The 27885-nt window shown below is 39.5% G+C and overlaps 1 protein-coding gene and 1 long non-coding RNA gene across 2 annotated transcripts; one reads left to right on the forward strand and one right to left on the reverse strand.

Annotated features, from left to right (window-relative positions):
* The first annotated feature begins 460 nt into the window (after positions 1 to 460).
* Positions 461 to 27472, forward strand: LOC121595215 (neurogenic locus protein delta). The gene is made up of 6 exons (XM_041918988.1): positions 461 to 2145; positions 11981 to 12286; positions 22466 to 22529; positions 22822 to 23070; positions 23495 to 23549; positions 23880 to 27472. Exons 1-6 carry the CDS (start codon positions 2086 to 2088, stop codon positions 26203 to 26205), a joined length of 3060 nt encoding a protein of 1019 aa, XP_041774922.1. The 5' UTR covers positions 461 to 2085; the 3' UTR covers positions 26206 to 27472.
* Positions 2388 to 4248, reverse strand: LOC121595218. Its single transcript, XR_006005140.1, has 2 exons — positions 4146 to 4248; positions 2388 to 3118 (listed from the first exon to the last, which is right to left on the reverse strand). It is a non-coding gene; the product is annotated as an uncharacterized LOC121595218 (long non-coding RNA).
* Positions 27473 to 27885: the final 413 nt, after the last annotated feature.

Genomic DNA, 27885 nt, shown 5'->3' on the forward strand with positions numbered 1-27885 from the left:
TATAATCTTTTGACGGGAAGTCTACGCTCTCTCATACAAATCAAGCGTACATTTTTTGAGTTTACGCTTCGTGTGACGTCCGTATTATGAACAGAAAGAACTGAGAGAAAGAGCGAGAAAAAGCAATGTTGACGGACTCGGATTGTTATACGGGATGTCGAAAGTGCTCTATATATGTCTCGTTCTAAGCGACGTTGGCTACTCGCTTTTTGCTTCACTATGAACTATGATCCAATATTTCACACTTATTTGGACATATTTTCCTGAAAAATGAAAATTTTAAATCGTAGTCACCAAATAGTTAAGAATAAAATTGTGATAAAATATATAGCATAATATATCTAGCATATTATTTTCACTATACCATCAACCTCTCAGTACATTAAGTGTAGTAAAACTTAATTGTGCTTGATTTGTAGTTTTCTTGACCATCAGCACAGCACCGAGTGTGTTGTTCTTTTTCTGTTTGCCTTTGTGCCGCTTTCTGCGAAAGAGTGAGCGAAATGACGGCTGCACTGCCAGTTCGTAGATGCTGCGCTCATGGCGTTTAAATTACTTCACCTGTACTGCTACGAGCGATCGCGCACGAATCGAGATCCCTCCGTACGGCGTGTGCAGCTGCTGGACGAAATGATATTCAGACAGAGAGCGCTGCAAGTGATTCGTTAGCTTTGCCAACTTGAGGGCCCCGTTCTTCCTAGCCGTGCGACCGGCCAATTGTAGTTTGAACATTGTTGTGCGGTGCTGTTCCCGAACACAAGGGTACTTGTTGATGACGTTAAAAAAGTGGAAGTAAAATTTTCCAGACTACCACAGTGCAGTGCCGTGCCTGCGTTTTACAGCCAAAACGCCAACTGTTGCAATGTGCCGTGAAGCTAAAAAGTGTGCGTATTTTAGATATTTTTCGCTTGGATATCATCGCTTATGAAATACAGTGTTGAAAAGGTGCCGAAAACAAGCACTTTAAAGAAGTTAACGTAACGCGCTCGGTAAAAAACGGTATACTTAGATGAGCTTAGCGGCCATCATTATTAGAGAAGGTTGCAGTGCTGCCGCTGCCGGGAGTGGTGAAACGAAGAAGCTAAGGGTGGGCTAATGAAAATAGCGTGGCGCGTACTCAACTGGGAGCAATTTGAAAGTGCATATGCGTGTGCATCATAATAACCGTCATCGTTAGAGTCAACCGTTGAAAGAAGGGTGAGACAATCAGTTTCACATTTTACTACACCGCTTGTGGCCAATTTCGGGGTAGCGTTTGTAGAGTGGTCCTTTTAACCTGGCCTAGCGGTAAACTGGATAACTGCTTTCCGAAGCCGCGTACCGTTCACGCTTATCAACGTTAGTGTTAGAGTTTGCGGGTGCGATCCCTTTTACCCTCCTACGCCACGATACAGTGAAGATATTCGTGTGAAAATTTTGGGTGAAATTCACTAAAGTGCGCGCGCGGCATTGTATTTTGTTGTTAAAGCGAAAACGTAAAGTAGGCAAAAGCGCCTCGGGAAGAAATCCAAGTGCCACCAGAAAGCGGCCATGTGGTGCTAAAGCAAAAAAAAAGAGAAAAAGTGCTATAGCTAAAACGTGTTCATCTTTTTTTTCCTACTTGGCTTGCCTGTTAATGTGTGCAGTATGGAGAAGCAACAGCAGCAGCAGTAGAGAGCTGCAAAGTGAGTGCGTAAGCGAGTGAAGTGAGCATTGTTTAAGTGGAAGGGAGAAGGGAGAGTGTCGAGGGTGACCCACAGTGTGCAATCGTGCACGCAGGGCAACGGCAATCGATCCTCCAGTCCCTGGCAACGGTCGATCAGAGCTCGTGCGAAGGAGGCAAGAAGGGCTGGCAATCGGGTACAAGTGAGGCGGAAAACGGAAAGGCGAACCATAGCTCGCATTTTTCTGCATTTGCTTGTATTTTCATTTTTACTTTCCGTCGCCTCTCTCTCTCTCCCCTTCTGTCTATTTGTATCTTGCTGCCGAGGGCCCGGTGTTCTGTGTTTGTGAAGTTTTGACCGCGTATTGGAATTTAATTCCCTTTCCCCACATTTCCGTCAAAGCGCGCGCTCACGCCGTGGCTTAACGTTAAAGACACATACAATGAATTGGATTTACATCTTAGCCTGCATTTATGTATCATCACAATTTCTGCTGCTCAAGGTAAGTTGTGAGGTGTTAGTTAATAAACATTTGGCCCATAACCGCCAATATACTATTACGACTGTCTATAGCGTTTACATTGATTTTCGCCTTCTATGATTCTGCCTGGGTTCGTTGATCTAAGCGGGACTACCGGAGGGTGAAGTAAAGTAAAAATCAAATTTAAGTAACAAGGATTGAATGATTGGCTGATTGCATTCCGAAATGTGAAGAAAATAATGGCAAAATAAAAGAAAAGGGCGAACAAGGAAAAAAGATTTATTTTCTTTCTTTCTCTCATTTGGAAAACATATTCCAGAGCTAAAAATCGCTGCGAAGGAAATGCACGATTCAATTCACGCTATATGCATCCATCAACAGCGTTGGATGAACGGCACACTCTAAAATTCACCCAAAACGAGCTCTACCTTTAATTTTCAAATAGTGAGGAAAGCGTCTTTGCCATTTCTCTTTTGATACGTCTCTTCTTTTGCGTTTGGTTGTATTATTCGCCTTCTCGAATGCTTCCATCCAATGCGAATGGTGCAATTTTTTTCGTCTTATTTCGTTAGTCCTCCAACTCCAACCCTTTGCATCATCATTCACAAATGTATTTATACGGGTTTTTTATGTTTCCTTTTCTTTGCGTTTTTTCCTCTCCCCCGGTTTCTTTCTACCCATTGCTCACAAGAAAGGTGTACTTTAGTATGTCAGCATTCACCTCGCGAGAGAGTTAAAACGATGCCACCTGGCTATGGGTCGGATGGTATGAGTAACAAATGCTGTCTACCCGGCAATGTGTGCGTGCCATGGCGAAACAAGCGAGCCGGCTTACAGCTGTGTGGGTACGGCGACGGATACCGTATAAGCATTAACACACATACATTAACAGACACGCCGCTTGCCAGCAGGATTTCTGCGTTGAATATCTGGCATGGTGGATGGTAAAACGTCTGCTAGCGTTGTTTCCATGAGTTAGGAGAAACGCGATATTCTTAAAATAGGAAAAATCATACAATGCACACAGTATTAAACGTTTTATATAAGCTATATTTTATCAAGCGACCTAGTGGCAAGAATGTGGTGGTTAAAATGTTTATTTTTTGTAGAATTAGTTTTAACATTTTCCAAAAAAGATAGTTTAATGATGAGTTATTTAAAAAAAACGGTTGCAACCCACGGAGTTTGATCAAGCTAATAACTTTTTCTCAAATAAACAAAGGTATTTGAAACAGAGTTTAGAAAAAAAAATCAAAAGAAACTATTCATATACTGTTTTGCTCATGGCTTTTATGTTTACATGGGAGAAAACATATGCTTAGTTTTAATTAACAGTAGCAAAGCAAGATGTTTTCGGATAGGGGGGGAATGTTTGCAACAATGGTTGTATATGTTCAACATTTACGTTTTGCTGTTGTGTAATATATTTGTATTGTAAAATATTGTATAAACTATTTTACCGACGTTTTTTTTCAAACTCAAGCAAGAGTACATTATCAAAAAGATACATTTTAAAATCATTTGTAAGGATAAAGGCTTTTAAACTTTTTTTCTTTTGCAAATAATTTGCTTAGAAAAATCCTTCGAGCTTCATTCTGTCTACCTGCCCAAACAAAGGTTCGACCTTACCCGAGTTTTTGGATAGATTTTATTTTATTTTATTTTTTTTTTATTTTTTTTTGTTTCTGCTCTGCTCGTTCGCGAACTGTTCATGGTGAGCAAAAGGATTTTTTTCTTCTAAATTTTCAGAAAACCGAAAAAAACATGAACGAAATAGTAGTTCTTAAACATACGATTAGAAGAAGAACTTTACAATAAAGCCTATTTTTTGCAGATGTTAATATGCATAGGTGCTGAATTGCTTCACATAACATGCAACATTTGTTTATCTTCTTCTTCTATATCTATAAAAATCTCGTGTCTGGGTGTTTGTTGCGAGCAAGCTCCGAAACGGCTGGATCATTTACAACGAAACTTTGCACACACCTTATGGTGATATAAGAATAGGTTTTAAGACTCACATCATTTTCAGAAGTTGCACTAAACTTATTTTATAACCAATTTTCTAATCCCATGCCAAGAGCAGTATTGTTGTCGTTGTATACAGCGCTTTGACACTCGGTGTTAAGTGCAGTTTACACTGGTGTTAAAACCCCGCAAGCAACTTCGAGCAGTTTGCGAGCTCGCACGAGTCCTTGCAATCGCGATAGCTTTTTAGCTTATCTTAATTTAATTTTCTTTAGATTTTCTTAATTTGACAGTTCTTATACTAATTTGACACATCAAATACCAAACTCAAAATAAATTCTCTTTAAGGCAAATTTTAAAAACCATTTAAAATAGCACAAAATTTCAATTTTTTAAAACTTCGTGGTAAACCTAAAACTCAGTAGTACCCAAGCGGATGATAATAGATCTTAATTATCTACTGTTATTACGACCGATAAGAAGAATCGAAGCTTTGGGATAAAACCATAGTAATCATTGTAATCGTTGTTTTATACTCCTTGGATTGCAAATTTTTATATTTTTAATAAAAACGGGCATTAATTTTATCCCGCGTGAAACCGGGTAAATCAGCTAGTGGTTATATAATATTATGTATATTATATCAATTTGTAATATTGATGATTTTAATATTATGTTCTGATATAACGCATTTGGAAATGCAGCTCTACAAAAGAATTTCAACAAGAAAGAAGATAATTGTCATCGATTGTGTCACTAATGGAAAGCAATTTTGGAATACAGAAGACGTGATTTTCCTGAGTGGATCCACTTTCAATAATGATTGTTCATATTGTTGATTGATGGGAGGTTAATGTCACTAGAAACGGTTATGTACAACTTTGGAACATAAATACTTTAAAACGAAATGTTCCGAATTTTTTTTACTAATTTCGTTGTATTTTCCTGACTGTGATGGAAGACTGCACTAGGAATGTGATACATGGAGCATGGTAGAAAGAATTCGGAAAAGCTGTGGAGATGTTCTCGATCTTGCAATCCCAGAGAAGGGGATATTACTTAGAAAATTCGTTTGGTTATAGTGTCAAATCATCGAACGCTTCGGCCGCGTAATCGTGAATTGTTAGCTTGGAAACTTTTTTTTATTGTTGCTGCTCAACAGCAGCTTCGTTCAAGCTTTTAAAAAATCTCTCTTGCTTCCTTTTTTGCATTGAGCGCAACTCGGTGAACTTTCAATGGATGGGAAAATGTTGAGTAGCAAAAGCGGTAAAAGAATTGGGTATTTCATTTTTTCTTGATTCTGTTTTCGTTTCTTTCTCATAGTAAGATCTTTTTGAATATTCTCTTTCTTGTTATTGTTGTTTGGCGCGTCAGTTTTTCGTTGCTGTTACTGATGTATTACACTGCTGCACCTGGAGTGTATCATTCAACTGATTCTGCATGCATCTACTTGTAGAAGTATGGGTCATTAGGCATATATCATGTGCAATAATGAAAATATAGACTATCGTAAATGTGCATGTGAACCATAATTAAAGCATACGCATAGTCAAATATATGGTGTAAAACAATCATTGAATTGACGGTGGTAGGTATCACTATACTTTCTGGGTTTTTTTCGAACGGCATGACGGTGCACTCATTGGAATATGGCAATGATGTATTTGACAGTCAAAAGAAAGATATACGTTTTGTAACATTCGCTCCTACCTCGATATAGCCTATGTGTGTGTTAGTTTGCATGGATTGAGGTGACTTGAGAGGAGAAGTAATCTGTCGCTGATCAGAATCGTTGGAACCCGCGAGCAAAAAAAAAAGATGTGAACCAAGGAATTGATGCTAAACGGTGAAAAGAATTGAAAGGAAAAGAAAAACAAAAGCAAACGAAAATTAAAAGAGAATCATAAGGACCGATCTTTAGCGACCGCGTGGTGCACAAATACAGGTTTGGATGAACGGACGGAAGAACAAATGCTTCTCGCAGGAGAAGGCAAAAGACCAAGACTACAGCAGTGTGATGCACACGTGATCGCACGCGATGTTACCCACAGGAGAAAGAAGCACAGGCTGTGCGGCGGGCGTGCGGGCTGGTGATTGGGTCGCGGTGTGGCTGGCAAAAATCGGTAGAATGAGTGCGCGAAGTGGAATGGAGAGGGCCGGATAACGCGCAAGACGCTAGAAGTTCATGCGTGGTGGGTAAAGCAGCAGCGCGCGTGTTTTCGTCCGCACAGGTAGAGGCAACAGACGAAACAGCAGCAGCAGCATGCGCCAGGTGAAGGAGAGCCAGCCAGCAGCGAGATCGAGTTGCTTTGTGTGTTGGTGTGAGCGGTACGCGTGAGTGAAGGAAGTGTAGCTATAAGGACCGATGTATGTGGAAGGGCAACAGAACTAGCAGCGGCGGCAGCGCGCGGTGGTCAGATCGTGTAGCTGTAGCTGTGTGCACAGGAGAGAGGTGGCGGAGGAAGGTGGCGCATGAAATGGATGAATTGTTTCCCACGGTTTGAACGAACGGATGAGCGAGCGAATGAACGAATAAACCGGCAAAAGCTGTCGAGAATAGCAATAACAGCAGCAGCAGCAGCAGCAGCACCAAGCGAGGGCAATAATAAAAATAGCATCAGCTCTCCAGGTCGCCTGCAACGAAGGAGCGGATAAAACGCAACAAGGCAAAAGAAGACGAACGAATGAGCGATCGGCTAAAACGCAAACGAATGTTGAATTTTTGTTGGACCCTGATGAATGGAACGAAGTAGGAGGAGGAGGACGAGGAGGAGATGGGGAATCGGTGCGGGAGGAAGCCTGGTTGCTGGCGATGGGCGGCAGGTGGCGTGCGAATGAGCGAAACAAGAAGCTTATGACGACATTAAAACAAATGCTATGTAATATCAAAGCTATAAATGCTTTTATATACACCCATATACGCACACACTCGATGTGCCCCAAGTAATGAGAGAGAGAGAGCGTTGTTAGTGTTAGTGCCTAAGGAATTTCTAATATCTATTGCCATCTACTCATTTGGTTGGGCGTATTACCCTTCTTTTTGCTGCAGTTTTCCTAACAAAAAAAAACATTGTTGCATGTGGAAGAAGCAATACAGAGACTCGCTAGACAAAACGATGGTGAAAGATTGGACAAAAGCCAGTCAAATCGGTCGGTAGAGAGTTGCATGTGTGAGGTAAAAAGGAAGAAGATAGTATGCGCCGGGTGTGTGTTGCTGCAATGCACTACCAACCTGGCAAAATAGGTTCGGAGTTTCTTCGGGCTGTTGCAAACGATGCAAAGGATTATGATGAGCATGTAAATTCAACTCGAGAGCTTTCGTCGAGTTCGAACACAAACTCACACACACACAAATATTCGCTAGACGACCCCCAAGTGGGACCGGTTATTCCCTTCACTGGCGGCACCAGATTGTGAATTCCATAGCCCCTCGTTCGCTTAGGAATGAATCATCATTTGAAACGTATCCGTTTACGTACTTTATGGCTGCATCACGATGACGATTCTTATTGAAACAGTGATATTAATTGAATGCTACTACTTATTGTAGTTAGTTCTAATCTCTGAAGTCATATAATGAAGCACCAAGCTAGCAACTTGATGATAGTGTCGAAGTGTCAAAAACGTGTATTGTAAGCTGCCTTTGACAGTTTATTTTGAAGAGTCCCAGGGTGATTTTACCTAAAAGTTAGTTTTATTTATTGACTGCTTCTCGAAATTTTGGATGTAAAACAGTTTAACCATCGTTCAATACACGTTTATAATATTCAATGTTCGCAGATAAAAAAACAACTGGTTTGATATGTTTTCCGGCAGCAAATTAGGAATGTGGTAACTTAAAAAAAAGTAAAAAAAAGTGAAATTTCAACAAAACATCTTTTGAACCCTGAAGAATTAATCGACAGAGGTAAACAAGCACCGGGTAGCGTGTAGAATTCGCAGTGAATAGGTAGTTATTCAAGTACAGATTAATAGAACGAAATTGATCAAGCATTGATCGTCACATCAAAAGGAAGAAAAAAACTTATAACCAGCGCGCGTCCTAAGATCTCAGGTTTTCCTTCATTGAGTGGTTGTTAATGGTAGGAGCCATGTACAGCACTTTGGTTGATTGTGTTGCTGCTTCGGGATGCTCTGAAAGGCGAGAGAAGAAGGTGTGTCTTGTGGGTGACTGTGCAAGAACTACTGATTGGGGCGTCCAGTATGTTTTAGTCGGCAGTGTTTTGGTGTTGAGTCTCGATTATACTCCAGCGAAGAGGAAACACCAGAAGAGAAAAGGATGGTGTTAAGTGTGGTCAATCCAAAAGGGAAGGTGTAACAGAAGGTATAGAAGAGAAGGTTAAGAGCCGATGGTTGATTGCGATCGACAAAATTGATTGTATTAAAGAAGATGGTATCTATAGTTTCTGTAGGATGGGGGAGAGAGGGTCGAAAAATGTGTTTGCGCACATGTGTATTTGTGAGAGAAACAGAGAAATGGCGAGGAAATGATTTTGTGTACGTTGCTTGCATACTGTTTGTGATACAAATAATTTGGCTCTAAGCAGCGTGCAGTTCGAATAGCAAACTAAACGTGGGGAAAGTTGGGAGCAAGTTGTGAATATTCGTCTGTTGCTTCTGCCAAATCCATCCGACAAAATAGCAAGCGGAAGGAAAAACACCGTGAAACAAGCGTACAGAATCGCGTTTAAAATAAAATGAAAATACCAATGAACGGCGGAAAACCCCCGCTGCTGCTTCGCCCTTAAGTAGATGTAACAATTCACATTGCTTTTAGGGCCGTGCCATCCAGCGGAGCCACAGCCTACTATCGAATGGGAGCGGCAGGCAGGGCATGCATGTGCGTGGGAAGATGTGGGGAGTCGCTCGCTTTTTGTCGTCTCTCTTTTTCCAGTCCTCCCTCGCTAGAGTTTCGTTTACCTAGAGGTGGTGGAAGAATAGAAGTGAGAGAATGCTGAAGTGATGGTTTTGGACTATTGATGGAATTGCCATTAATGTGCCTATTGAAATGAAGAGGTTTGTTAACCGACTTGTGCTGAACCGGTAAATTTGATCAGTAAACTCATCAGACAGCGATCGGGCGAAGAGAGATCGACGGCAGAGTGAACAGATAAATGAGGAAAAGGGCGTAGAAGAGCATATGATCATTTATGCTGGGTGGGCGAACGATGTGGATCAAGGAAAATCAACTGTTAGTGTTAATTTTTTGTTTTTGTTTCTCATTCCCTGCTCTCGCTATTGATGTGGTTGATATTATTACTTGCTTTGTTTTCTTCCTTTGTTGTGTGTTTCCACTTGTAGTGAGAAAAGATTAAGGCATAAAAAGGTAAAGAAATAACCTTCGTTTCTCGACCCCTTTCACCACTCCAGTTTCTGGTGTGAGAAGCGGAGATGGGCCTTTGGCTACTGAAGAAGCAAACTTTTCTTACCGGTTCGCGTAATCATTCATTTGCCAGATTTCATTCCTTGTTCATTTGGCTGTTCGGACGTTTGTTTTTTAATGTGCACCTGAGGATTGTTCCTCGCTCACGTCACCCGCCAGGAGAAGCTAAGGTCTAACATGAAATCTTACCTTACTAAAACCGTGCATTCCCACCATCGGAACACAGATTTTCCTACATTCTTCCCTGGCTTCTTCGCCATCTTTTATAGTGTCGTGTTTATGTATCGAAAATATCTTCCTTTCCTTCTAACATCGTCACTGCGGGAGTGCACTCTTGGTTGAGTGGAATATTGTCTCTGTGTGTATTCTGAAGATTGAAAATCAGGAGCACCAAGCGCTTGATGATGAAACATTATTTTCTTTATCGTTCTTTATCGAAAGATTTGTGTAATTGTAAGATAATGGTTACATCTGGAGAGCATTTATACATTCATACAATGACCATATTAGCCATTAAGTTAGAATGTGTAATTGGAATGGAACAATTTATTTGTGTAATTATTTGTGTATTGACTGCGTATACAGCTACAGCATCAATTAGACACGGTTATTACCATTGTCAGGCTAGGCCATATATATATATACATATATATATATATATATATATATATATATATATTATATATATATATATATATATATATATATATATATATATATATATATATATATATATATATATATATATATATATATATATACATATATACACTTGAAGCGCACATCAGTTCAAACCAACACTAGCGCACACCAGCTGTTGTTTGCCAGTTCAGCTCCTTTTTTGTGTACTTCCGGTTGCTTTTTTGCACCGGATGGTGGTGAAAAGCTGTTGCTGTTTCTGCTGGTGATGGTGATTTAGTTTTATGCCAGATGCATGTGTATTTTAGGGACAGACACAAACACACACAGTGTTCTGCAGGTAGTCTCTGTGCTTTCGGGGAAATAAGATACAGGAACACACACACTTTCGAAACGGTCGCACAGAAAACAGGAAATCTGCCACTTCCGGTCTTCCCTGTTCGTGTCCTTTAAGAACAGAAGCCCATGAGCACGCGAAAGGAAGGATTCGGGCTTTTTTCTTCATACAGGTAGAAGTATTAAAAAATAATGTTATGCTGGATTTTTTTAAAATTTCTCAAACGATGTGATTTTTAATCACACTCAATTCCGGAATAACTTCGTAAAGAAATTGATCGGCTATTTTTTTATAAACAAATTAAAATAAAGCTTATATAATACTTCTAGTTTCTTTCTAATTTACATACCAGATAAAAACAATTATGTTCAAGTAGTGTAAATATTAATTATGTAAAGAAATAATTAAGTGTTTGATGGTTACTATCCAACCCTGGAGATTCCTGTGGAGGATATTACCTGGTTTATTGTGCAATGGAAAAAATAGATTTTAAATTATTTTTAGTTATTATATTACAGCGTTTACATGAAATAGTTACTACTTTGTAATGAAGATGCAATTTGTGTGTAATTAAATGATACAAAAACCCATTATTATTCTATTGCTGCATTCTTATTTTCGTAATACTTCGATTCTATTCCTCTAAAATAAAATGCTCCCAAACCTCGAAGAAACCCTTTCATTTGCTTGTGCACATAAACTTGCAAATATCACAACATAAAAATAACCTATGTTCTCCATTTATCGTTGTGCTCACTCGCTTTGCTGTAGCTGTTTGTAGAGCTTACCTTTTGCCTGGGAATTTACCTTTTGTCCGGTTTAATATGGAACATTCTCATTCGCGGTCGTTTTGGATTTAATTTGGTAGTTTTATTATCTGACAGTAATTGGGATCCACCTAAAAGCGGACGACGATGAGGTTTAGTTCGATCCTTATCATTACCAGTGCAGCTTAAAGTGTTTATGGTTTTCTCATGATGGTAATTTGCCGTGGCATCTTTTGATTTCTTGTTTTGCTGGATAGTTTTTGTTTGAACTAGGCTATCAACTGGTAGCTCCTTTTCATTCCTGCTTTTCTATTTTACGTAATATATGAACACGATAGTATTGTCCTTTTGATGGTCGTTATGTATCAACTTAAATGATTAAATCAAGAGAACTTTTTTTCGCATGACTTTGAAGTGAAACGTGTGTCTATGTCATTACAACGAGTTCCAATGTGCAGGAGAGAAGCCAAATGTGGCATTTGCTTGCCTCTTCATGTGATGACGGTGCTTGCTGTTGCTGCCGGGGTTCGGATTGCTTCACAATTACTAACGAGTATTACGACCTTTTACACATATGCTCGTTTTATTGTATGCTTCAATTTTATGTTCCTATCTGCATACATGATTCACTCGCTGTTCACTTTGTGGTGATGCTTTTGCGTGAATATATTGCATCTGAAATTTGGGCTTTAATTATATCCTAGCCCTTTTCTTTATTTCTCATTTTCCATTATTTCTCTCTCTTTCTCTGTTTTACCATAGGTTGCCGGATCGGGGCTGTTTGAGCTGGAGCTACGTTACTTTCAAAACGAAAAAAGCATCGACCACAATGAAAAATGCTGTTCCGAAAAGGCGGATGCGCAGGGCCGCTGCATCGGTACCTGTAAAACCAGGTTTCGGGCTTGCTTGAAGCACTACCAGGCCACGATCGATACAACCTCGCCCTGCACTTTCGGTGACGTCATAACGCCTGTACTGGAAGGAACGACACTGAACTTTACAGCGATCTCGGGCGCAAAGGAAGGCTTCACAAATCCGATACGATTTCCGTTTGAGTTCGGTTGGCCGGTAAGTGGTTTTTGGGCTTATTTATAAGTGTTGATATGTTCTATGATGTTTTTTTTTGCATTTAGTGTTGCAGTGCAATTATGGGGATTACTTTAGCAACATTATATTAACAAATATTATTGAAATTTGTTACCGAGCAAATGCATTAATTGCATTAATTGTAAACGTGAGATATGATTGTGGCTTTCACTCTTCTCGGAAATCTAATTATTCATATACATCGTGAATTTAGGTCAGTTATTTAGGTCGTGTAGTTAGTTAACAGTTATTTAGGTCGCGTATCTGAATATCCTTTTCACACATGAGAATACTATTTCGATATGCTGATGTAAAAAATCTTGCTGGTATCTAAAAAAAAACATGGAACAACGAACACTTAATAATTGCTGCCATTGGAAGTACTAATACTTATAAGGAATAACTATAATTATTTAATTCCAGTGCCATATTAGCCAATATTGGCAAGCGACCTGTCAATTTTATTATAGAATGAAGACTTTCAGTGGTCCTCATACAATTTACGTTGTTTACTTTTATACATGCTTTTTTCAACATTCTATACGCACCCTAAACTAATAGTCAACCTTCTTCCTCTCAAAGGTTGGTGTGGCGGTGTACCCGAGTCTGGGAAATTGTATTTAAAAGTAAATCAAGTGCAGTGTTGGTTGCTAAGACAGTTCGAGACTCATTTGGGACATGCTGGTGTGTTGTGTAGTGTATGGAAATGCAAAAAAACACCCAACACAACGATGCGCAGCAGTCGTTATGCCAACTGCTGCCCGAGAAGTGTAAGCAGCAAAATGGTGTATCATGTCTGCAGAATGAGAGAGTACTCAATGCGCGAAGCGGGAAAGGTCGATCTTAAAATGCGCCATGTGGCAACACAAATACACAAAAAACTGCTGGGAATAACAAGCGACATAAAAAAAAAAACAAAATAAAAATGAAAAAATCCTAAAAAGCACAAACCTTGTAATAGGTACAAAATACACAGCGAGAGACACGCATAACGCAGCGGTTGGCGGCGGACTAGTCGTCTGGTTCGTTTGCTCCCAGGCAGTCGCAGGACGCAGGACGCAAGGGCCAGGCAGGCTACGTCTTGTGTTCTTCACTTTGTTGGGAACATCTGCTATTCAGGTTTTCGAAGCGTCGTTCGTGGTGTGTTACAACGTGTGCGGTGTGCCTACGGCTACTGCCAAATGTTCGTCGACATTTAGGTTGGTTTAAAGCAGAGGTGGTAAACTTTTTTTTTCTATAGATAAGCACCATACTGACATGTGACATGGAAAAGCGTGCACAGTTCAGATTTCGAATCTTTACTTTTTTAGAATAGTTTTCTATCACATACCATTACTTACTACCGTTGTTTGTTCAAATTCAGTAAAATAAAAAAATAAACAGGAAAACACACAGCAATATTAAGCAATTTGCATAAATTTTGTAGGAAAAGAGCGCAACACATGGTTATGCATCTATTCATACTGCTAGAATTTTTATATGTCCGTGTAAATTGCTCTGAAACACCCAAGACCCGATGCAAACTCGTACGGTATGGTGGTGGTGTGTCGTATGGCACCTTCTGGCGAACGATGCCAGATTCATAAAAATGCATACTTTGTACACTAGTGAACGTATGTGTTGGAGTACTGCATATTTAGTTTAAACATAATCGATTAATTATATAAATGTGTTTTTATTTGCTTTGTTTATGGTTTGAAAACAATTTGTTATTCATATAACACGAATATTCATACCATACTGGAAAGAATATAGACCGCCAGAAAAATAAGCTGACGCTTTTTGATAAACAAATTACGAGTGCGCTTGAGAATGTCCTGTTAATAATAAAACACATAGAGTGTGGCATGCATGTGAAATGTTTGCACAGAATGGTTGGATTTATGTGTGACCACTACAATGTTGCACAGTCTGAACTCACTAGTTAACCTTCAATTCGATCCTTCATTTGAGTTGGTGCTTGATTTGTTGATTTGTTTTTCCATAAAAAAAAATTAGGATTTTGCTTAACGGACCTTCACATTTTTGGGAATTTTTCAAAAACGAGTTTTCCGTACTAATACATGCGTTTAAATATAATTTTATCACTCAACTATCGAGCGTTCAATTAAAAAGCGTTAAACTTTTGAATTCTGACTATTTTTATATTCGTACTAGTACAGCCCCAGGATTGTAATTTGTTCATTATCATAAACTTGTTTGATCTTCCAGGTATGTGTTGCTATTTGCACCAATGCCGAGAAGCTGCCTCTATCATATAGTTGGTTTCCTTGGCAACGTTAATGTGATCGTGTGCCCTTAGCACACGACATACGATGAGTTGATTTCACTCATGCTGGACGCACAATGTTGGTATTGTAGTCTATACTGGTATTGATAGCATCCAGGTTCTTCATTGGCGCACGCACCCCATTATACGTTCGTTTGTACCTTGGGTTGCAAGGAAGGGAAAGTAGTGTTGAAATTACGGTGGCATCGCGCCTGTTGCAGCTGCTCGTCATACGATGTATTCTGTGGCGACTTATATATGTACCCTTCTAGGTATTCTTTAAAATGAAAACAAACATTCGATTGTTATATTCGGTCAGTTATTTCACAGATTCAATTTGGTGTATAATTATAGTACACATTTTAATGCAAACTTATTAAAGCAAATTCAATTTTGTTGAGTGTAACACTATCTGCGATTTTCCAAAAAAAAATTTTTATCACAAATCACAATAATTTATTTAAAGTTTAGATTTGAAATATTTGAGATATAATTATCAGTAGTTTTACATTTTTTTTTTTGAAAGAGAAAATAATGTATAATAATGTGCATATTTGGCTCTTTCAATATGTTTGCACGAAAAAGCGTGTGATCAAATATGACAACGACGGGGTTTCTCGAAAGTCACCTCCCTGTGTGATGTTCGGGCACTTATGCGACATTCTTCTTTTAGACCTAGAATGCCATTTGCGGTACAAAGAAAATGGGGTCGAAATGTATATTCCTTGATTTGCTAAAGTATCAATAGTATTTAATGATTAGTATGCATAATCCTCGCATTATTTATATCGTATTATCTTTCGATGCTTGCTTGATTCGGTGGAATTCATCATTTAACCATGTAAAACAGGCGGTCTCGTGGTACATACGTCAATTCGCACGATTTAACAACATGCCCGTCGTGAGTTCAAAACTCATATGATCCGACACCCGTAGCAAAGACCAGCTGCGTGATACTAAATACTGGTGGTACTAAATTTAACAATCCAATAAACAACTGTCTGCTTGTCGTTGTTTTCCATTTTTTAAATATTTTTTCATTGATTTCTTTTCAATATTTTTTCGAGATTCAATACAAGCAACTTTCGTCTCATAAATCCATTACTAAACTGATCTTACTTTCAACTATCTCATTGTCTATGCCTGCTATTTGTTTTGACCTCTTTATAAAAACCGTATCCAAATTATATTAAACAATTTCAAACATATAAGGTCCGAACTCACTGGTTGAACTTCGATTCCCTGTCAACTATTGAAAATGTGCTTTTTAGTTGGCATGCTTTTTAGTTGAACGCTGAATAGTTCGCTGACAGTTCAATTAAAAAGCATGCGTTTCTATGGGAATACCAGTTTTTGAAAAATTCACAAAAATCTCATGGCATGCCTAGAAAAAGTTCAGATTTTTTTTTGTATGGAAAAACGTGCCAACTAAAAAGCACATTTTCAATAGTTGACAGGGAAACGAAGTTTAACCAGTGAGTTCGGACTGTATATGTATAAATCATTTGTTGAAAATTAAAATCATATCATGTCGAGAATAATTTTCATGTGGCTCACCAAAACAATTTTGATAGAAATGTGACTCGTAGATCGAAAAAGTTTGTTCTACTTATGAAACGGTGTTGCAAAAGGCATCCTTGTTTTACATTAGCAATACGGTTTGGCAGTTGTGAAGGAAACCAGTATAATCGTATCTTTAGCACCGACAAACCGACGTGACACTTGCGTTACAAAACTGTCCCACAAGAATGTACTGTCATTTGCCATGAAGGCGAACACTTTTGTCAAAAAGAGCTCTGTTCGCGGCTGCTTAGATGGAAACAACTTTTCCATGTACAAATGGCGGAAAAAGTGTTAAGCAAGATTTTATGAAAAAAATTGGACAAAATACCCAGAGAAATCATTTGATGGGTTTCCAAAGCAATACAAATGATGTGAGAAGTGGAGAAAATATTCTTCGTTGGAAGTTGGGGAGAAAAACGAAAAAGGGGTTTTAGCAATTTCTCCTCTGTGTCAGTGTAGTAAGCGAATCATTATAGAGATGGCGCTAGTGTTTAACGTATTTTCATTTGAAATAAGGAGACAACTTTTGAAACAAATTTTGTTCGAAGTGTCACGTCGGTTTGTCGGTGTCTTTAGTATGTATTTAGTATTCATCTGCAGAATCTGTTTATTTTATTGATTCATAATCTATACAAATTCGGGTGAAATATGCAAGGGGGGAAATAAAGGTGTTGAACGATAGTCTCGTGAGAAATATAATATTTATTTATTTATTAAATATTATATAATCTATTTATCAGTTTGTTGTGTAAGTTGCAGTATTAACAAAATTAATGTTATGTTTTACTGGAATGTATGGTTTATACTGCATCTTGCTTGAATAAAACAAATGTGTTTGAATCCATTTTGTTTTTTTTTTCAAACAAAACAAAGCGTGCCGAATCTGACAGTTGTGCAATCGAAGATGACAATTGTGCTATTAAATTGAACAGAGAAGCTTACACCACCGACAAACCGACGTGACACTTCGAACAAAATGAGCTTCAAAAGTTGTCTCCTTATTTCAAATGAAAATACGTTAAACACTAGCGCCATCTCTATAATGATTCGCTTACTACACTGACACAGAGAAGAAACTGCTAAACCCCCTTTTGTTTTTCTTTGCAAATTCCATTGCGTATTGTTTTATGTACTTCTCACATCTTTTGCATTGATTTAGAAACTTATAAAATGATTTTCCTGGGTGTTTTTTCCAATAATTCTTACAAAATCTTGCCTCACACTTCCTTCGTAATTTGTATTTAGAAAAATTGTTTACATCGAAGCAGCAGTGAACAGAGCTTACTTTGACAGAAGTGTTCGCCTCACTGGTAATGACAGTACTTTCGTGTGGGACACTTTTGTAACACCAGTGTCACGTCGGTTTGTCGGTGCTTACACCATCTAACGTGTGATCAAGTGGTGGACAGCGTTGTCTATTCAAAAAACCCCTGTAAGTTTCGATAGTCTGTATAGGCGGCATGTCCGCGTAAGTCGTTACGCCAACAAGAAATCAAATAAAACAGGATTTATGCAGTATATAGTAATGGAATGTTTGATGCACTCGGAGAAATGTTTCAAGTGCAGAGGATAATTTTTCAGAACAGCTGTGGATTTTGTGAAAAAGAACCCCGTGATGTTTTATTAGTTTGGAGCAATAAAACACATGTTTTCAGAAAATAGTAATTGTATATTTGACGCTGTGTGTTTTTTGAACCTTTTTTTTACGTTCCCACTTTGAATAAAGAATGATTGCATGCAAATGCAGAAGGTTAAAAACAGAAAAAAACAGGCAATGGTTTTGTTACCGACAAACCGACGTGACACTTCGAACAAAATGAGCTTCGAAACTTGTCTCCTTATTTCAAATGAAACTACGTTAAACACTAGCGCCATCTCTATAATGATTCGCTTACTACACTGACACAGAGAAGAAACTGCTAAATCCCCTTTTTGTGTTTCTTCGCAAATTCCAATGCGTATTGTTTTATGTACTTCTCACATCTTTTGCATTAAATTGGAAAATTATGAAATGATTTTCCTGGGTGTTTTGTCCAATAATTCTCACAAAATCTTGCCTCACAATTACTTCACAATTTGTGTTTAGATCGAAGGAGCAGTGAACAGAGCTTGCTTTGACAGAAGTGATTGCCTCATTGTTAAATGACAGTACTTTTATGTGGGACACTTTTGTAATGCCAGTGTCACGTCGGTTTGTCGGTGGTTTTGTTGTTCATTGCAAAATTAAATGGTATATGTACCAGGCCATTCTTGTGGAATAAAAAATAAAAATAAAATAAGGCAAAAAACTTTAATTTTTGTTAAGTTACTAGTTGTTGTTACTGAAAGAAAAAAGGAATATTTTGCTTTCGTATGTTGGAAGTGTTATTTTTATGTAGGGAACGGTCCGTGTTTAGTTACTGAATTATAGCGATGTACTATGGAAAATGGTACTAGCCGGTCTCATGGTACAGTCGTCAACTCGTACGACTTAACAACATGCCCGTCATGGGTTCAAGCCCCAAATAGACCGTGCCGCCATACGTAGGACTGACTATCCTGCTATGGGGGGAAATCAATAAGTCACTGAAAGCCAACCGCACAAGTGTGTTGGCAGGCCTTGACCGGCATCGGTTGTTGAGCCAAAGAAGAAGAAGAAGACTATGGAAAATGAAATCAGGGAGAGACAAGCACGAGTTCTGAACATAATGAATTCTTCGATGTGAAATGAAAAGCCAAGAAATGAATGTACGACTGTTACAATCTCGTCCGGACTTGCGTGCCGCCACAGCCAGTCGATCAGGTGCAAGGTGCAAACGGCAGCACACGAATGGGCTACAATTACAGAAGCGTCTGAAAAGCGAGCAGTACCAAGCGAGCATTGTAAAAAAGGTAGACAAGACTGCAAAAAAAAAAAAAAACAAAACAAATCACCAGCAACAAGTAGACAACTGCAACGTCGGCACTGTGTGGCGACATATATTCGATGGAGCGACAACGATGACGACAGGCTGCTTGCGGTCCATCTGTCGCCACCGTCGGCATTGGATTCCAGTCCAAACGGATAAAGGGTTGCTGGCAGAATGGAGGAGGAAATCCGATGGTCTGGTTGGAGAGGGCGAGTGGGAGAAGATTGAAGTTTTCCAGTGGACCAGAATGGTAATTGAAAACAGCAACAGTAACAATAAAAAATCCAATCTCTTTTCCTGTCTAGCACAGGTGAGCAGCAGCGATTTTTTGTTGTTGTTGGAGAGAAACAAAAGATGAGATAGAACCAACGAATTGCAAAAATCAGCCACCCATCAAAGTAAGCCATCCGAGCAAAAGAAGAACTAAAACAGCGTTGAGTCGTTCATCAAAGTAACCATCCATCCAGGCAGACCGGTGTGCGCGACACACGCAGGAAGACGCAGCCAAAGGCAGCCAACCAGCATAATCTAATTGAGCTCGAACCAACCGCTGGTAGCCGTCGGCGTTCCGTAGTCGGTCGGGGTCGTGTTGGATGGAGCCAGATGGAAAAGTTTATTTTTACACTCGTATATACATACACACTTATGTTGTATGTGTGCGACGTACAAAACATATACAGAGGACGCGAGAGAGAGGATCGAGGTTTTGCGTTGTTTGATATTATTTTTCGTCCCCCTTTTTCGGCCAATTCCACACTCTGAACTTCTTTGAGCTTCCCATCCACCCAATATAGTATCATCTTCCATTCTCCGTCACCTTGGAAATGTTACCGCTTTTCGGTTTCCTCTGTTTTTTCGCTGCTAGCTACAGATTGACAGTGTTAGTGTATATTTAGTTAGGGAACGGACCTTTTTTGTATCTAATTTACCTACGCTCTTTAACTATCCTTACCAGAACCAGATGTCACGCGCCACATCAACGAACGCATCCATCCATTTTGGATATTCCTATCATGGACACTGGCATACATTTTGAATATGTGTACAGGTCATGTTTAAAGGAGCGAACATCATGGGGAAGATTGAACGCAATCAAAATGTAAAAAAAACAGCTGGGATTTATAATGAACATGTTATTCATAAACTTGAAGAAAGAATCGAAATCGAAATTATCGTGCTTACTTCGTATAAATATTTTAGTGAAGTTTATCACTGCGACAAGCTTTATTGCATATCATAATTTATAGCTTTATACATGAAATGATTTCATTCTATGCTCTTCGTTGGCAATTATATTTGTCATAGATGCATTTCACACCTCGTTCGAATTCAATGAGTGTACTGTTGCAAAAATTCACACAACTACAATTTTGATTATTGATATTTTAAATCAAAAAGCGACGATAATATTTTATAAAAAATTGTTTGTAATTGTTTTGAGTTTGTTCAAATGAAAAACGTTGCGTAATGTATAATCACGTTATTCACTCAAATACGTAAAGTGTGCCTATCAGAATTTAAAATACTTTACTACTTTTTTCATTTCTTATATTAAGTATGATATATCTAGCATTGTATAGTCGATGTTCTCATGAGCAATTAAATTAAATTGAATAAATTAACGGAATGAAATGAATCGGAATCTCGGATGAAAAGATGTATACTTCTCAGATTGATGAATCTCGTAAGGTTCATTAATCTCAAACGATTCATACACCTTGACCCTCTTCTTCTTCTTTGAGTAACGACTTATGCGCCATGCAGGCCTATACAGGCGTCCCCCGAGTTACGACCCCCTCGAGTTACGACGATTCGCAGATACGACGATTTTGATTTTGACAGTGAAAAGTTGTCATCGAGCAGAAATTGATGTATATTTTTGAATTTCTGAGCTGATAACCGTTACACATAAATTTCCAAAGATTCCACAACTACCCGATATTGAATATCTATATCGTGTAAACGACTTTTTGTGTAAAATTAATACATTTTCGAACATTGTTTCAAATAAAAAATACGATATCATAGATTTCGACTCTTCAACTTCGGTTATAAACTTTACATTGACAGATATTCGACATACGACTTTTTCGACTTACGCCTTGCGTTGGGACTTTTTTTCGGTCCCAAATACAGTCGTATCTTGGGGGACACCTGTACAGGCTTTCGAGACTTATAATAAAGTTCTACGCAATCGGACCACACATCAGTCAATGCAAGGAGGGGGGGGGGGGGTTTATTCAAAGCTTTATCCCACGACAGACATGTTGTTAAGTCGTGCCGAATTGACGATTGTACCACGGGACCCCGGCCCGAAATTTAATATCTTAAAAATCATTCATCTCAAAAATTACATAAATTTTCATTGATTCATGAACGTTTGGAGATTCGATTCGAGAATTGAATCACTCATCGCTGAAGATTCATATGAATGAATCTCTACAAATGATTCATGAAGCACAACACTAATCTCGATGCATTCAGTTTTCATTTTGTGTGTTATAAGGAATGTCCAAAACCAAACAACAATTATGTTCCCGTTGACTGCCATTGTATTCTGGTACTGTCACAAAGAGCAGGGTTTTCACTAAATGTTTTAAAATTGATGTTTGACTTATGTAAACCCCGATGAACGTAGCGCTTAGTTTAACTGTTTGGCTTGGATGGAATACGCAGCAGTTTTCTTGTTTCGTATAAATGTAACACTACTGAGAAACACTCACTATTTTCGTTGTATTTGGTTTTCACAGTCATGTGATAATTTCATAGGTTGATGTAGTTTTTTTTTCAATAAGCTTGTTGCAAATCCAGTGTCGAACCATTGTTTGGGGCAGAATATGGCTGTTTCTGTACAGCTAGTCTTATTTTGCAAAACAGGTCTTCTATGGAACCTATCAACGGGTTACGGGGTCGCAAGTGTAACCCACTATACGCATACCATAAGTTTGCTGCTTCCTCTCGCTCAGAGGTGCTACACGGAGTATGGTGCATTTGCAAAATACGGCACATGGAATTTGCCAAACCTCCGTCATTCGTTAGCATGTGCCGGCTACCAAACATTCCATAGAACGTGGGAGAAGAAGTACGGCCGGTTGGTTTACTAGCAAGTGTATTGTGACTTGTTCGCAAAAAACTACAACGAAGCAAGGTCCAAACGACCTTCAGTGGAAGTTGCCGGCTAGTAGGATACGCGGACCTGGTGGCGGTAGATTTTTAAGCCAGTTTGCCAAATGTTTCGTAAGGGGTTTTGTTAATTGTGTAGCATGTCTTGTCGATACAGAAACGGACTACCATTTTACAGCGTTTACGGAGGTACAGCAACCCACATGGTCAAAAAGGGGGTTAAATAAGGGAACGAATGTTAGTTAGTGGTGATGTTGTCTCTAAGGTTACTACAAAAACTGAACTTAATCCATAATTTTTGTTTCTTACTTCTTTCAGGGATACTTTACACTTATCATAGAAGCGTGGCATGATACAAATGAAACAACTACTCGATCTCCAGGTAAATACTTACATTAGCTTTCGTTAGACTTATTTAATGTAGCGTGGAACCAATTTTTAATTGGTTAATTTCCATTCATTCGATGCTTCATTTCGGGAGTATTGATGGTTTGTTCCTTAACACACGCATGTATCCGCTTCACGTTAAGGTTAATGTCGTTATTTGATGTAAAAGTTCACAACAACAGCAAAATATAATTGAGAGAAAAACAACTTCCACAAAGCGGGCTGTTTTGATATGATGCTACTCTTTATAAACTAATAATTATGCATTTCTTTTCTCTGCGTAACAGGCACCCTCATTTCCCGTCTCTCAATTCAACGTATACTGGAAGTTTCGGCCGACTGGATGGAAGACAGTTACAACTCATCGCACACGATGATACGGTATGCGTTCCGGGTGACGTGCGATCCGAACTACTACGGTGCAGGCTGTGCCAATTTGTGCCGCAAGCGGGACGATCAATTTGGCCATTACACCTGCTCACCGATCGGTGAACGTGTTTGTCTGTCCGGCTGGCTGGGAGAATACTGTACCGTTGGTAAGTGCTTTAGTGAAGGGGCACGCGCGTTTAAAGTGTAAACCACCGGTTTAAGACATCGCTGCGGGTATTGGGCTAAGAAAATGGGTTTCCCTTTCTCCTTCTTGCACGAGAAGGGGTAGCAGTATCACATAATATTGCTTAGAGATAATGTAATATACTAGTAACTCGGTGTTTCTATTAATGAGAATCTGATCGAAAATTTTTAGGGGGTTAAACAGAAAGTCACAATTTTTAGAAACAGCAAGATCAAATCAAAAGGGTGAAGCATATGCCACCGTTTTTAAAGATACATGATAAAACTTTTATTCACACATTTTATTGAATAGAATGGCCCGGACGTAAGAAATTCGTAAAAAATGATTGAGAAATAGAACGAATAGATTTATCGGTTATTTATATTATTTTTATTTCATCCATACAGCCCAATGCACTCCGGGATGCCTTCACGGACACTGCAACAAGCCGAACGAATGCATGTAAGTATTACAACTTGTACCATATCACGACACGCTCACAAAGCATATATTTCTTTACCTTTGCCTTATGTCACCTTCACCTGCAAATTCCCTCCTCCTTATACTCTTTACCTTTTTCTCTTCCTGATACTCCTCCCATTTCTCAGTCCCGGGGCGTCGAATGCATGCAAGCTCTGTGTGCAATTAATGTACCCTTCATCTGCACACTCCTGTCCTCCTCTTTCGTTTGTTCGCTACTGCTGGCATTTTTAATGAGCAATAAGAAGTTTTTTTTTTAAATATTTATCTTGCTTTCTCTCTTATATTTCGTTTGTTTGCTACGCTTCTTAGTTGCCAATCGGGATGGAAAGGTCCGCTGTGCGACGAATGTGAACCGTATCCTGGCTGCCTGCACGGTACATGTAAAAAACCCTGGGAGTGCATTTGTAAAGAAGGCTGGGGAGGGCTGTTCTGCAATCAGGATCTAAACTACTGTACCAACCACAAGCCATGCCTGAACGGGGGCACCTGCTTCAATACGGGACAAGGTTTATACACGTGCCAGTGCCGTCCGGGATATAAGGGTACTGAGTGTGAGCTGAGCATCACGAGCTGCTCCGATCACCCTTGTTTGCATGGAGCCACCTGCACCTCAACAGTGGATGGCGAAACATCGATGGACGCTGACGGCCGCAAATATCAGTGCCATTGTGCGAAGGGCTGGATGGGACGGCACTGCGAACGGGAGGCTATCACATGCGCGGAAAAACCTTGTCATCAAGGAACCTGCGTTGATGTGACGCCTTCCTCATCTTCATCGTCATCGACATCAGCTAACTTCCGCTGTGACTGCCCACCCGGATATAGCGGAACAGCGTGCGAGATCAAATCTGGCGAATGCTATTCCAACTACTGTGCCAATGGTGGTACCTGTCACGTGGCAGGATCATCCTCCGCATCATCATCCATCATGGCTTCTTCGCAATTATCGTCTTCATCCTCGTTATCGGCGGTTTTCGGATCGGGAAATAGCAACAATAATAATGACGGAGGGATTGGAATGCTAATGTGCCTCTGTCCGGATGGATTTGTTGGTGATCGCTGCGAGGAAAATGTAGACGATTGCGTCGGCAACCTGTGCTTGAATGGGGGCACGTGTGTCGATGCAGACAATCACTTTAAATGCCAGTGTGTGCCCGGATTCATAGGAACACACTGCGAGGAAAAGGTGGATCTCTGCCTCACAAAACCCTGCGCGAATGGTGGCATTTGTACGAATCTTGAAAACGATTATCGCTGCCAGTGCCGCGCAGGCTTTACCGGTAAGGATTGCAGCGCAGACGTGGATGAATGCCACTCTGCCCCGTGTCGGAACGGTGGCACGTGTATCAACAGGGTAAACAGCTACCAATGTGTTTGTGCTGGTGGCTATCGCGGACACTCCTGCGAGGAAGAATCCGCTACCGTCATCCAACGTGATGCGGACATAGAAGGGAGTGAATTTCATCATCACCACCATCATCCGCAACAGCAACAACGGCACAGTGGAGGAGAAGGAGTTGACTCCAGCAGTCGCATCGCGGATGGGTTGAGCAGTGGTCAAATCGTTTTAATAGCGATGTTCTCCATTTCAACACCACTGTTGGCGTTCATTGCGACTACGATCGTTATCTGTCTCAAGCGCAAGCGCCAACGGGAACAGGAAAAGGATGATGCGGAAGCGAGAAAACAGAATGAACAAAATGCTTCCCACAATCTTTCCGCATCCTCACATCACCATCATCATCACCTGCAACAGCAGCAGCAACACCAGCAACAGCAACAGCTTCACCATCAACAGTCGTCGTCGTCGTCTACGTCTTCCGGTGCTCTGCTCCATTCATCTTCGCAACAGCAACAACAACAATACCATAATGGATTTCACAACCATCTCCAGTCCTCAGGCCAGAAGCGGAGTAGTAGCAATACACTTTCAAACTTTGACAGTTCGCATCATATGATTAAAAACACGTGGGATAAGAGCATCAACAACATGCCGTCACCCCCAACAACTGCAAGTGGAAGCGGCGTCAGTAGCAGTGGAGCTGGCGGTACCGGTGGTTGCAGTGCTGGTGGGGTTGGTGGAAGTGTCGGGTCCGCAGCACTTTTGCTCAGTGGAGCAAATATGGACGATAATGGCTGCCTCATTGCTACGGCGGCAGCGGTAGGTAGCAATGGCGCTGGAAGTACTGGAATGGGTGGCGTCGGTGGTGCAGCTGGTGCATTATTGTATTTGAGCACTTCCGATGATGGATCGACGATGGCGTCCTGCTCGACATTACAACGTGCCAAATCACAGAAGCAGCTCAATACAGATCCCTCACTGTTGTTACAGCAGCAGCAACTGCATCAAAATCATCATCATAGTGTGATATTATCACAAACGTCGGCTTCATCTCTACATCCGTCAGCAAGCGCGGCATCGGTAGGAGGGGGTACTGTATTATCCTCGCCAGTGGTATCCTCTACGGGTACACCCTGTTCCAATGGAAGTGGGAAGGATATGTTTGACAAACGCATATCGGTGCTCTCCGAATCGGGAAGATTATGCCATCCTCGGTGGAACGGTGCAACTTCAGCTGGCGTAGTGGGAGGCAGTCCTTCGGTTGTAGGACCTTGTAGTCCACCACACATTTAACCACTATTGCTTTGTTACACTGTAGGACGCAGTCAACAGCCGTTCTATTTAAGTTCATTTCAACCAAAAGAGATCTAGAAAAGATCAAAAACACGTACATACACACACGCACATGGTGTCCGGATCTCAGATACCAATCATGCTTTAAAGACAAAGGACAATTGAAAGTGTATAGTATGATTGATTTTATGTCCTTTGCAATCGTAGTATATTACATGATCAGCCTTCGGGTATGATCAGACGTGACATATCTGCACGAATATTGTCCTATGGTTTGCTAGTTATTGATCTGAGGTTTTTTTTATTATTTTTATTTCTTTTTGTCAATTCTATATTCCGTGAGGATTTTTTTGTACTTTTTAACAGTCATTAACTTTGAACAAATGATATTCTTTCATGCTTTCATCGCTCAACGCAAAATATTTGTTTGTTTTTGCATCACCGACGTATTCAATAGAACCGTTGCATAATTATGCAATACCGTTTTTTCTCGGAGCGGTGATTTTAATTACAATAAAGTGGGAAATAACTATGACTTTATTGCAATGCTGTTAACGCGGCACTGATTGATGTCAATATTGTGTGTGTTAAAAACTACAATTGTTTAAGTGAAGTTCCTAAACAAAAAAAAAAACACACACTTTTAAAACATATAAATTCACATTTTAATATTATGTGCAATTACCGTAAAATCTGATAAATTTTGATCAAATATGTGTATTGGTATGTTGTTGCAAATTGCTGTTAAAAAATAATGGCAACAATAATGGCAACAAGAGCGTAATAAAGCTCTAATTTGAATGCAATCAACTAGGGCATACATTTTTGGTTCTCTGTGACACGGCACATCTTTCTTTTCTTTTTTAGTTCGTTTCAATTGGCCAGTCAGTACTTAATGGAGCGAAATCCTTTAACATACATTGTTGTTGCTTTTGTTATTCCTCACAGTTATACAAAAACAGTTAACTATTAGGTTTACTTTCACACCGTCATGGTACAAGAGTTATGTTAGAACAACTCGTCATGATGAGTAATAATTATGTAATTCAGGTTTATGCCGTCAGTGTTTGTGTGTGTGTTTTTGTATAGAATGGAACAAAAAGAGCGCGAATTTAGTAGAAGTATTACAATCAAGCTATTTTGATTTACTTCTTCGTCGTATTAGCTTATCTCGATATTTTGCCATGCAACGTGTTATATTAAAACATTTAGAGAAATATCATACAACTTTATATAAAAGAACATAACCATTGATGTTTTATCTTTATGTTATTCCATGTGTGTCTATTTAAAGATTATTTCTGCCGTTCTGTCTCCCTCTCTCCATCTCTCTATCCCTCGCTCTCTCTCTCTCTCTCTCTCTCTCTCTCTCTCTCTCACTCTGTTTGAAACTTACTTCTGTTAAATGAATAGTTATTATCCACAAATTACCAATTTCTACACGAAATGTGAAGCAAGGCTAAAACTGAAGTTTTGTTGCTTTTTTTATTTTACCATTCACATCGTATCGTTTTGTAAACCAGAAAAGATTGTGATGTGAGTCATTGAATACATGTCAGCACGGTATTTATTGGATGTGAATGCACAATTATTGTTATTTTTGATGTGCCGTTCATTAATTAATGTATGGCATAAAAACAATTTCCTATAGAAACAAAGCTAGATCATTAGTTTTGAAAC

This window comes from Anopheles merus, chromosome 3R, assembly GCF_017562075.2.
Source record: "Anopheles merus strain MAF chromosome 3R, AmerM5.1, whole genome shotgun sequence".
Lineage (NCBI taxonomy): Eukaryota > Metazoa > Arthropoda > Insecta > Diptera > Culicidae > Anopheles > Anopheles merus.